Consider the following 12,431-nt stretch of genomic DNA (forward strand, 5'->3'; position numbering starts at 1 on the left):
TATTGCTGCATTCTAGCGTAAGAGACTCTACACCCCCCAGAGTTCTAAGTTACACCCCTCCATTCTGGGACCTGTGGTTTCACCTCTCCTTGATTCATAGGTCTGGCCTACACTGAGGAAATGGAACATTAGCTTTACAAAGGAGATGTAGTGGAGAGCCATCAGCTCCTCTGGTCAAGTCATTTCCTGCTGTGAATGTCTATATACAACCAGGAAGCTGCATATCCCACTCTACCTACTCTCTTTGCTCAAGACTGTGTCACTGTGAGTGAGAAAGTTAGGACTGAGGTCGAAGAGCTAATCAGTGCTAGGCAGTGTAGGCGCTGGGGCTAGGACTGAGGTTGAAGAGCTAGGCAGTGCTAGGCAGTGTAGGTGCTGGGGCTAGGACTGAGGTTGAAGAGCTAGGCAGTACTAGTCAGTGTAGGTGCTGGGGCTAGGACTGAGGTTGAAGAGCTAGGCAGTGCAGTATACACACAGTAAACACAAAACAGGTGAATTTTCAGGACAAAATCATATTACACAATGCCAGAGAAGTCTGTCAGGGTAAACTGGGGAGTCCTATATAGCTCACTTGGTAAGAGCATGTTTGATTTAGCTGGGGAGTTGTTGAGATGTCACTTAACAGATGTTTGAGGGCTACAAAAGATGGCCCCTTTTCATTCTGTGGTACTTTTTTTTAATGAAATCATTCTTCAATCTTTTGTTGTTGTTGCCTTTCCACCAGAAAAGTTTATTGGAAACTGAAACAAAGGCAACTGATTGTTAGATTGAACTTTATTTTCATGCATTACCATTACAACATAATTACAAGTAAATGGGATTGTACATATGTTTGCATATTAAACCATCTATTAAGATAAATAAATAAAGGTATAAATGTTTTGTGTTTTTGTAACAGAGGTACATGTGACAGAGACACAGGTAACAGAGCTATGATACACCAAATACCAAAGTTCATGAAGGAATGCCGAATAATAACCTAAAAAGGATAACCTTTTTTCTAATATATATCTAATGTAGTACATCTCATTGGTTTGCTGGACCAGAGTGGGACAGTCTTCCTTCTGATCTAAATCCCAATGTTCCAAAGCAGTGAAGGAGACATTGCTCTGCGTAGGGAGCCATCTTTCGGAAAGGACATTTGGAAAGGGCATTAAATAGGAGGTCACTCTCGGTGGTCACTAAAGATCCCATGGGACTTAAGAGCAGAATATCTTAAGAGTAAGAGTGTTAACCCAGGTAATCTGGTATGATCATGGCCACTCAATCATCCTTACCTTCCGATCAAACCCACCTAGTTAATTCATCTCAACAAAAGAAAATGATAATTGTAAAAAACTATAAAATATTATATAAAGTGCTATACTATAGGTACGGAAACAAAATTGCACTCTGGATAAGACTGTAAGCTATATTATTAAAAGGTAAATGTACTAGAGATGTACTTTGGACAAAACAATATAGTCATGCTGGATGTAGCGAAGTAAAAACATATTTGTTGCAGAGAGTTTCAAACTTAAAGAGCCCTTCAGAAACTATAACAAAAAACTTTCTCACACAGCATCATGTTACTGTGATTTGTGTATTTTGTGTGAACATAGGATGACCTTTCCGTGAATTAAATTTAAAGACAATGAACTGTAAATTGAACAATGCTACTTGTTATTGTTACTGTTACTAGGCAGGCCAAAGTATGAGATGCGTCAGTGCCAGCACAGTCTGGATTACGAAAGAAAGTCACGTTGCCACCCAAACTATGTCATTCAACAGTCAACATTCAGCTGAAAACAGTCGGTCAGCTTAGGTTATTCTGCAGTAAGATAGAAGGAGATAGAAGGAAATACACAAACCCATGACCTTCACTACATAATGTAATGAAAGTATAAATGTCTGCAAACTGACTTACAGTGGTTAAATAATCATCTAACTTTTGATGTCATTTGCACAAATGAAATGTGACGTCTCCCTTGAACCCAAACTGGAAAGCTTTATCGGGGGACACTTTGGGGTCTCGGTGAACAGTTAGGGTTGTCTTGCTGAAAAACAGAATAGGTTTCACCTTGCCAGTTTAGGATGTAATCTACTAAACTTCTGTCTACTCTTCAGATGCTACAACCACTAGGCAATCTGCTTTCCGAGTGATTACATTTACTTCATACAGCCCCAGCGGTAGTTGAACCCAGGGCCTTGGTACTGACCTTGGTATTAGTAAGTGACATTCAACTGTGGCACAGTTTTCTACAGGGTCTGAAAGAGGTGAGTTGATTACCTAAAATTACTTCAAATAGAACCTCAAATGTGCCTTTGTAAATACAACCCCCCCGTGAAGTTGGTCTGCCATGGATAACCAGATTACAAAGACATAGCATGGTCAAAAGAAACACAGAGGCTAATGACTGTGGGTGGCTCCTGTTTTCTCTAAATATCTCTTTAGGAGATTCAAAATTCTATGACATTGCTAAGGTAGACAAATATTTAAAAAGTTTCAATATTTTGAATGTACTTTTGGCTAGTCCAAATGCAATGGACTCCTCAACATCTTAGATAAATTGTGTTAGCTACCTATCTTTAATAAATAAAAGGTATCCCATGAGGGCTTTAATGTTACAGCACCATACAGTAGGTTGAGGTTTTCTGGTTGGAAAATAAAAAGGGACCCTCAGCAGGGGAGCAGGAAGACAAGTGAAGGCATGCCCTTTTTCTTCCATCTGCTGTCTCTTACTGAAGTTTTGGGTTGGGTCATTGTGGTAAAGACGCTATGAAGATCTGTTGCAAAGATTATGCTCATGTTTATTTAATTATACATACATTTTCTTGTATCACAGCTATTATGCCAGAAAGCAAAACAGTAAGAATACGGAGAAAACAGTGAGAACACAGACAAAGTTGCTGAGTATTCCTCGTAGGCTGAGATGACGTCAGCATGATGTTGTTTGTAGGAATAAGAGGGGGTAGTTGGTTAGTTCACTGTGTCCTATTTTCCTCTGCTTACGCCAAAACAGGGGCTGTATTACATGCCTCCCCCCACACACACACAGACACACAGATAGAGGCACATACACACTCGTGGGTTATTGGATTCTTTTCCGAACTGCCACGTTTCCATGTGCTGCGTGCATTTTGGGAAAGACTAATATACACAGAGGACTGTTTGTCTGGCTGGGTTAGTGTGTGGGTGTGTGTGTGACAGAGTTCAGTGTGAAGAGTTTTCCTCCTCTCTGCCTGCTGTTGGACCACTGGGTACACTGTATGTGAGTCAGTAGTGCTGACAACAGTGGGACAGAGACCGTGACTCAGAGCCCTGTCCTTTTCCCCACCAGACTGAGTAAACCAGTCGAGCTGACAGTCGAATCCTCTTCCATTCACACAAGCAGCCCAAGAGGCCAGCCTAGTCAGGGTCGGGTCTGGTGGAGGAGGGGCTATGATATGGTAATGTTCTCGGAGGAAGTGAGCACAGGGTTGTGGAATGCTGCTAAGATTAGTTGGACTGTCAGACTGCCTAGAAGTTGATCAAGGCTGGGAGGACAGTGCTAACCGCTAGCTGCTGAAAGCTTATCTGGAGACACTGGGGATTATTAGCAACACGGGCTAGCCAGCACATAAAAACATGCCCCATTTCACAGTGGTACCAGTGGAGGACAGCCCAACGTCTAACTATGACAGTCTGGAAGGAATTAACTGGGTGGATTACAGAGATACAGGACAGGGAGGACATGGGGGATACCCCGGAAACCTAGACACTGTTAGCTCTGATGGTGAGTCTCTCTCACATTCCCCACTCTCTCCTCCCTTTCCCCCATCATCAATAATAGGCTAACAGACAATTCTTCATTAACTTTCTTTAAACTAGATCTGTGTAGAGCATGCCTTGTGTACTTAAATCTGTTTATAAGTGTTTATAAATATATAAAGTGTTGTCAGTAGTGTGTTATTTTAAGCGTGGCCTAAGAAGAATTCATGGGAATAGTTAACATTGTCCAAGAGGCTAGTTGGAACAGAACAGCTGGTTGTATGGTAACCATGGCAATTCTTCAACCTGCTACACCCTGCAGTTAATCTTTCCAGTTTTCTAGCCTGTGTTTCTGACGTCTCACTTTAGGAGCCCTCCGTGGGCTTTTTCTGTCTGGGGGTATTGCCAGTGGGACTTCTTAAATGTAGGACTATAAACCGCGCTCAGACTCGGGAGACTAGTCCCTCATGATCCCCCTCTCATACCACAGTTGTTTCTGGTGACAAAGGGAAAACAGTTGGCAGGGGAAGGTGGGGAGGGACCAGTCCTGCTTTAACAAGAAAAGTCTCAAGTGTTTCATCAGACAAAAGATGAAAGAATGCCCTTTGTGTAACAACATCTGTTGATTTCTAATCATTATTTGAATGACCAGGACACAAATCAAATTACAGTGTACATTTTGTGATCCTCTGTTCTTTATGCCTCTTTTTCTCTGGCTATACAAGCTGTATAACATTTAGCCTTCATCCTTCCCTTGAATATTCTCATTTTGCTTCTACGTGAAGTACAAAAGTATGGATTAGCCACTCCAAGGCAGAGAGGATGGAGAGGAGAGAAAAGAGAGGAGTGTGAATGAGAGGCGATAGACCTTTTAATAATGACACAAGTGGTTGTTTTGTAGCATTTGCCATCCTTTCTTTTAAGAAACAACTATATTTGGGGAAAAAGCTAACAAAACTAGTGTTCATAGGCAACCTTAGTTTAGCCAATGATATGGCATGGTTTTCTGGTCCTGTGACCTTGTTCACTCTCAGATGACTGACGTCTCTCACTTTTTAGCTTGGTTCAGACATTTTGATGAAAAGGGATGACGATTCACCCTCCATTTTCAGGCCCCCGCATTGTGTTTCCAATATAAACGTAGGGAGGTGAATCGGATGGGGTGTGGTAATAGAAGAGGTCATAATGGTTGATGCAACGGTCGGATGTGTGTGGGTCTGGTATAGTTGGGTGGAAAGGGTGAGGAGAGGAGGGAGAGCCATTCAAAGAGCGAACTGTGTTCCAGGCTGGTAGCCCAGCTCAGTGCTGAGCTGGTCTGAACTGGACTACACACTGTGGTCATTGTACCAGAGCAATCGTCCACTAGAATGGTAGCAAGCTAGGAGCCAGTCAGTTCTTAGCCTGACCGTCAGATCATCCACCACACAATATCGGACCAGGCAGCATTATTTATTTCCCGCACGACTGAGTTGTGTGTATGAAATAGTGTTTGAGTGAATGTGTGTGAGGGCATATTGAGGGAATGTCTTCACCATTAGTATCATTTCACACAGGATTATTGCCTTTGCTGCAATCTAATATACTGTGGTAGGAATTAGTAGCCGTGTCTTCTATACAGACCAGAGTTGACCTTAAATCACACAGAACAGTACACAACAAAACAGAAGTAGTGTTGCTTGGTCTTCCTTCCTCTCTTCAGGTGAATAATGTCCATTCCTACCGTTTTATCCACATGCCTATCGATAGACCACACAGAGATTAACACACACGCGCACACACACTAGAGACAACAGATTCTGTGTGTATTTGGGACAGTGAGTGATGATCGCATGGCTCTGGACAGCTGGACTGCTAATTTGAACCCAAGACCAGAGACAGAAAACCCCTCCCTCTGTGAATTGAGAATGAAGGGACGCTGAGCGTGGTGTGCAGAACATTCTGACTGAGTTGTAGTGTTGGTGTTCACAAGACAGGACCTTCGGATACGCATTTCTCCAATACATCTAAAACGGTGAAGATCCTGTACTAAGAACTGTACAACATATGATTTTATGGGTGGACTCTGCTGTTTTACGTTGTTAGCACCATGTCCTATGTACAGGGATCTGTTCTAGGTAATAGGGTACCTTTTGGAACACACATCCCAGCACATCGGGCTATGGTTAGTTGTCATTGTACCAAAGCCCATGGGTTAGGTCTAAATGAGACATGTAGTGTAACAACAACTCAGGGCTATTTTAAAGTGGGAGTTGGCAGTCCTTAATGTAGGGCAGGACTGTCTGTGTTTTCCAGATCCTCTCGATTGCTCAGTAACAATGAATCGCCTCTCCTCTTAGTGAGCTGCTATGGTGTATTAGCTACTGTTGAAAGACAAACTGTTCTCAAAGTTTTGTCCCAAACGGCACTCTCCTTTTACAACACACTGGTTTTGATAGAATGCTTTGCACCCTGATCAAAAGCATTGCACTGTACAGGGAACCATTCTGTATTCAGGTCTTCAGGAAACTGTCAAGGTATTATATTATAGTTGAACTCCAGAAATGTAAAACATGCACAAAAAACACACATTCCTAAAAGGGCATAATGTTTTATTTCTTAGCTTCCCTTGGCACACCAACATCCAGAAAGTATTTACTGGAATCCTCGTCTGTTGCTTTATCTGCCTGCCCTCTCTTTGTGTTTTCTAATTGTGATCCCCTTTTTCTGTACTGTAGTGTTTCTCTGCTCCTCTGCTGTCCTTTAGGTGTTCAGCAGTAATCATCTTCTAATCGTAGCCCTCTTTGATCACCCTAAACACCGTCCTTCTATGCCTTTGTCCTTTCTCCATCGTTAGCACGCTTCAAAACTAGCACACAGTGATCGGCCGAGCACAGCAGGCCAGCATTCCTCTGCTCCACTGAGCTGCAGATGATCAGGGAAAAATACTAGAGTTATTAACCTATTACTGAGACAAAAAACAAGGGTTTCCTTTTTAGGAAAGCAACAGTAAAGGGAAGATAATACTCAAATAGAAGAGTCCATTCAACTATCTTTCTCTTAGGTAACTCAAGATGCTGTAGAATGAGGAATTAAAAAATTATTCAGTCGTTCAAAATTTAGAATAATATTAATTCAGCATATAGTTGTCTTTATTTTCCTTGATTGCTGTAATTTAATAATTGATTTTGCCTTTGGCACCTCAGAATACACTGATCAGCCATAACATTAAGACCACCTGCCTAATATCGTGTAGGTCTCCCTTCTGCCCTCAAAACAGCCCGGATTCCAAATTGGGGAATTTGGAAGCCAAGTCAACACCTTGAACTCGTTGTTGTGTTCCTCAAATCATTCCTGAACCATTTTTGCTTTGTGGCAGTGTGCATTATCCTGCTGAAAGAGGCCAATGCCATCAGGAAATACAGTTGCCATGAAAGGGTGCACATGGTCTGCAACAATGCTCAGGTAGGTGGTACGCGTCAAAGTAACATCCACATGAATGGCAGGACCCAAGGTTTCCCAGCAGAACATTGCCCGAAGTATCATACTGCCTCAGTTGGCAGTCTTCCCATAGTGCATCCTGGTGCCATGTATTCTCCAGATAAGTGATGCACATGCACTCGGACAACCACTCGTTGAAAAACAAAACATGATTCATCAGACCAGGCCACCTTCTTCCATTTCTCCCGTGCCCATTGTAGGCGTTTTCAGCAGTGGACAGGGGTCAGCATGGGCACCCTAACTGGTCTGCAGCTACGCAGCCCTATAATGCAACAAACTGCGATGCACTGTGTGTTCTGACACCTTTCTCTCTGTACCATTTTCCTGCTCATGACCCTGTCGCCGGTTCACCGCTTTTCCTTCCTTAGACCACTTTTGATAGACCAGGAACACCCCACAGGAACACCCCACAAGGACTGCAGTTTTGGAGTTACTCTGACCCCGTCATCTAGCCCTCATAATTTGGCCCTTGTCAAAGTCGCTCAGATCCTTACGCTTGCCCATGATAATGAAATTAGCAGTGTTATTCACTTCACCTGTCAGTGGTCATAATGTTGTGGCTGCATGATGTATTTCTTTATAAGGCTGTGAATCACCAGGGACCTCACAATTTCACATTATCCTTATACTTACTCTATAATACAATTCTTATCACTCTCTCTCTATATGTATTGCAATTTGATGGTGTGATTGGTTTGGCATTTTCATGTTCATCAAACATTGCTCGCCATATCTGCTGCTGTAACGGCAACTTATTTAAAAATAAAGTTTAGAACAATCAGTGAAGCAAAATGTAGTTTTGGTACCAGTACAGCAAAGTAGCAGAAAATAATGTTGCAGTATACTCAAAATAATCAAATATATTGTCTTAACATGCAATTGTAATTTTCCCCATCACTATCTCCATAGCATGGAGAGTGTACTTGAAAAAACTACTGAGACTTGATGACGGTGCTCACAAATAAGCATGGGAAGGATGTGAAACATTGCAAACATTGCAGTTTTGCTGAAAATGTAACCTCAGTTTAACAATGAAGCAGTTCCTTTCACAAAGTCAGTCTGAAAAAACAGTATCGAACAGAATTGTCACAACAAAATCCTCCTCCCCTTCTTTTATCCACAGACCATCGAATTACATAAGATCTCAAATCAGTCTGTCATATTGTTTATAATGAAAAGACATAAATAGACTGAATGTATACTTCATAAGTATATATATCTATATATAACTATAAATATACGCATAATAAACTTTCTTAGCAGCATTACCACGGTTTATTATGAAACCAAATGCCCAAATACATCATGGATTAGACCAAGTATTAGACAAGGTATTACCCAATCAAATGTACCTGAACAGCCTAACTGTCAGCTACAGTTGTATACTCACCTTGGTTTTGAATGACAACATTTAGCAGGCTAACATCATGTCTGCTGTGAACCCTGGTGTCCGTTGAGAGTTGAACGAGTGTTGACAGCTATTTTAGCTAAATGATTAGTGCTCATACACAAATACTCACTCAGATACACATGCTCACGTGTAGGCATTCAAGTGTGTGAATCTGCGTACATGCATGCGCTCTCATACATACACACAAGTATGCACACACACACACACACACACACACACACACACACACACACACACACACAAGCACGTTTCCTTTGAAAACTACTAATCAGAAAAGCAACTCTGCCAGCTAACCACACAAGCTAGAGGTAGAGGTCTAAGCTGTATGACTTTTCCACAACTTAATGTATTAAATGTTCATTAAAGGAGAAGTTTAGCAAAAAGGCTTTCATTCCTAAGGAGCTAATAGGGTGAGTAAGTGTTTTTCCATGGATAAGCAGCTTTAGTGATTGCTGGCACCTTAACGTTTTCTTGCTTTCGTTTGCATTAGCGATTAAAACACATTTTAATTGCTGAAATGTTACAGTTTCAGAGTCCAGCACATCTAGCCTATGGGGTTCTGTTGATGCTGAGGTTCCCTCGGCCTGTTTAGGACATGAGAAGAAGCTGAGCATTGTGGCTCAGATTGGCATGACCACCGTTCATGAGTCAGATTGACATGAACGCCCTTGACGGGTCAATTGACATGACCACCCTATGTTCCTATGTACTTTCATGTTCTGTTTTTACAGTAGCTCAGAAGGTCACTGATTATAGGCTTGGAGAAAAGACCAATTTAAACCCCACCCTAAGTGTTTGACTTGAATTTAAATAAGTGCAGGAGTTGTCTTTTTCCAAGTTGGTCCATTAGACCAGTGTGTATCAAGGCCCTTTAATTTTGCACCTCAAATTACCGAAATAACTTGCAGGATCTATTTGTAGCCCATGTAAATCTAAATAGAAGGTTGCTGGTCTCTGATGCTGTAGTTCTACCATAACCTAAGATGGTGCTCTTGATCAAAGCACCAAGTGCAATAAATGCTATGTTTGGCTACTGTATAAAACACATATCAGTCCCTCTTATCTGGTGAGCTGCTGGGAGTGCAGGCATTTAATGTAACACCAAATCACACCTTCTCAGAGTATTGTGCTTTCATGTTTAGGCTTAAATGTGGTCAGTAAGGGGGTTCAGATTGGGGCCTGCTAACTGTAGCTTTCCTGAGTGACGATTGGCCAAAATAAATACTTGTGTCTTTATTAGCCCTAGATGTTTTCCAAGGTTAACCAAATGCAAAAGGTAGGGTACTTGAATAATAGGCAATGACATAAGGTAGTCAAGGTAGCTAGAGATGTTTATCTACAAAAATTAATCAGGATAGATCAGTAAATTATGCACAGCATGGACGTTTTTTGTTAATTCCTGTATTACAATATGTTTTGGTGGAAACAGCTTGCAGCTACATAAATGCTTAGCTTAGGCTAGCAAAAAAATGTAATAATGATAACTTACCTTACTACAAAGCAAGGAGTTAGCATGTGGATTTGCACACATCCAGCATCTCAGTACCAGTTAGAGAAAAGGGTCTGAGGTGAGGCAGCACTGGCCTTCTCATTTGCTGGGATAGGGACCATGGAAGCAAGGAGAGATACTCCAATTATCCACAACTTAGAACAGCATATGCTATGTACTAACAGATGTGTAGCCTACTAACCTATTAGGCAGAATTCACAGACAAGTGGTGAGTAAACACAATTCACAAAATGTATGCCTACACTTCATTGCAACAGAATATTGAAAAAAAAGTACTTAAGAAGCGCTCTTGACTGTTCCAGCACAAGTCAAGCACCAATACAGTTACTGGTACGCTTTTGCAAAAGACAATAACAAAACCGCTTTCCAGTCAAGCACTGACTCCGGATGGCGCCAAAAATATTTGGCATTAAGCAAAAAAATGTATGACCTTTAACAGCCCTAATTGTTTTATATTTCGGAGAAAGAATGTATAATAGAAATAACAGCATGTTGTCTGAAATGATGCGACATACGTTTTAAAGGGTAATCTGGGATTTAAACAACAAAAAACAAAGCAGCACTTTTTCCGGTAACATCTAAGGCCGGCAGCCAGAGGTGGCACCACAAGTCCTTAAGTGGTGGGGCAAAATTTGGGACATTGGGGCATTTCTCGGGGACTAGACCATTTTTCCTCAACTTGTTAGGTAAACTTGTGCCCTACGTATATGCTTAGTTGACGAAAGATAATTGTAATCATTCACATACATTTGAGTAACTCAGTAGACACTTATCCAGGTGGACAAGGCATGTAACAATTATGTAGATATGTACAAAATGTTGTATATCCAATTATTAAAATGATCAACACCTGACTTCAAAAGGGTGTTTATAAAATTATATTCCCATTCCATACATCAGATGATATTTAATCACGTCACTACATATTGCACTCTTCTTACTATTTCCTACTCTATCACTAGTTTTGTTGGCGCTAGAATTCATTAGCAACTTATCCAAATGCATTAGTCGTCATCCATCTGTTATGGTTGGACAAAATTATTTATATTTTCCGTGTAGACGACTGGAATAGTCATCTACACGGTTAGCTAACTAGGTTTTGAAAGGTTTTACAAATGCCACGTCACCAGTCTCAATTTAACAAACTGACTTAATTAATGTCCCTTAATTGCCTTTGCCTTGGGTAACAGCAGCATATCGTTTAATCTGTACTCGTCTTTTTCCCGTGGCAAACATGTAGTTATCAGTGAGCTTAAAATAATAATACTTAGCTAGCTAATTAATAATGTAATGTAAGGCCACTATATGTAACAATAACAGTTTTGTCAGTTATGGATATGATCATTCTATTGTGATGGGGTGTTTGACATACCTTGTTTATTTACTAATAAAATGTCATCAGACTTCGCGTATTCACCCGACTAAGAGGCAGGCGATAGGTGAGCGTGAGCAAAAAAAGTAGCTAGTAACCATCTGAAATGACTCGATTCTAACGATTACCTGCGTTACTAAGCAATGATTTGTTGAGAGGCACGGTCGACGCTCTGCCTCCGGGGCCGAGTTGGCTGTCGCTAGGAGATCACTGTGACTGACAGGTGCATTCACCTGTTGCAGTCAGTGTTTGAGGCAGTGCGTTATATTCAACAGAGTAAACGGGCTGAAATTTGGAGAAGTGTGTTATCAACTTGTTCAATTGCAAGAAATTCAGATTATTTTTTTTCGTTTCGAAACGTTTTTTGTTTACATTTATAATATTAGATACATTGAATGCCCCCGATACTCCGCTGCGTTGAAAGTGGTGGGGCGGAGCCACACTACTTGGAAAAGTACTGGGGCAAATGCCAGCTTGCCACACATTTGCCGGCCCCTCTGCCGGCAGCTAAAGAAATGTAATCACTCTCTAATTATAAAACAAAGCTATGGTGGTAATGATTGACAAAAGATCAAAATAATATAATGTTTTGTAACAATTGTAGATTGACCCTTTAATTCCAGACTTTAACAGATAAGTCAAGAAGATTTAAGAAGTCAAGAAGATTTGACAGCATACAGCCACAAATACACATTTTATAACATGGTGTAACAGACAAGCCCACCAGTCAAACAAATAATGGGTACTTAAATGCTATGTCTGTTACTGCAAGCTATCTTGTCCCCACTCCTGGCTGTGCAAATTTGATGACATAATTAGTATCAGAAAACAGGCCTGACTGACACAATGAGCTATTTATTAAATCTACTTTCAAAGGTATTAAAAAGGCAATTGTGTGGAAAAAGTGAATATGCGCTTACAGTACATTATC

At 41.0% G+C, this 12,431-nt stretch overlaps 1 protein-coding gene and 1 long non-coding RNA gene across 2 annotated transcripts in view; one reads left to right on the top strand and one right to left on the bottom strand.

Annotated features, from left to right (window-relative positions):
• The first annotated feature begins 3,305 nt into the window (after positions 1–3,305).
• Positions 3,306–12,431, top strand: part of slc12a4 (solute carrier family 12 member 4) — a 34,890-nt gene continuing 25,764 nt past the window's right edge. Inside the window, exon 1 of the mRNA XM_013137399.3 lies at positions 3,306–3,755. Within this exon, the coding sequence (XP_012992853.2) occupies positions 3,608–3,755 (148 nt within the window). The 5' untranslated portion in view covers positions 3,306–3,607. The remainder of the gene's footprint in view (positions 3,756–12,431) is intronic.
• On the bottom strand, positions 6,315–11,601 carry LOC105023461. Its single transcript, XR_828981.3, has 3 exons — positions 11,501–11,601; positions 10,108–10,213; positions 6,315–6,631 (listed from the first exon to the last, which is right to left on the bottom strand). It is a non-coding gene; the product is annotated as an uncharacterized LOC105023461 (long non-coding RNA).

This window comes from Esox lucius, chromosome 2 (genome assembly GCF_011004845.1).
Source record: "Esox lucius isolate fEsoLuc1 chromosome 2, fEsoLuc1.pri, whole genome shotgun sequence".
NCBI classification, from domain to species: Eukaryota; Metazoa; Chordata; class Actinopteri; order Esociformes; family Esocidae; genus Esox; species Esox lucius.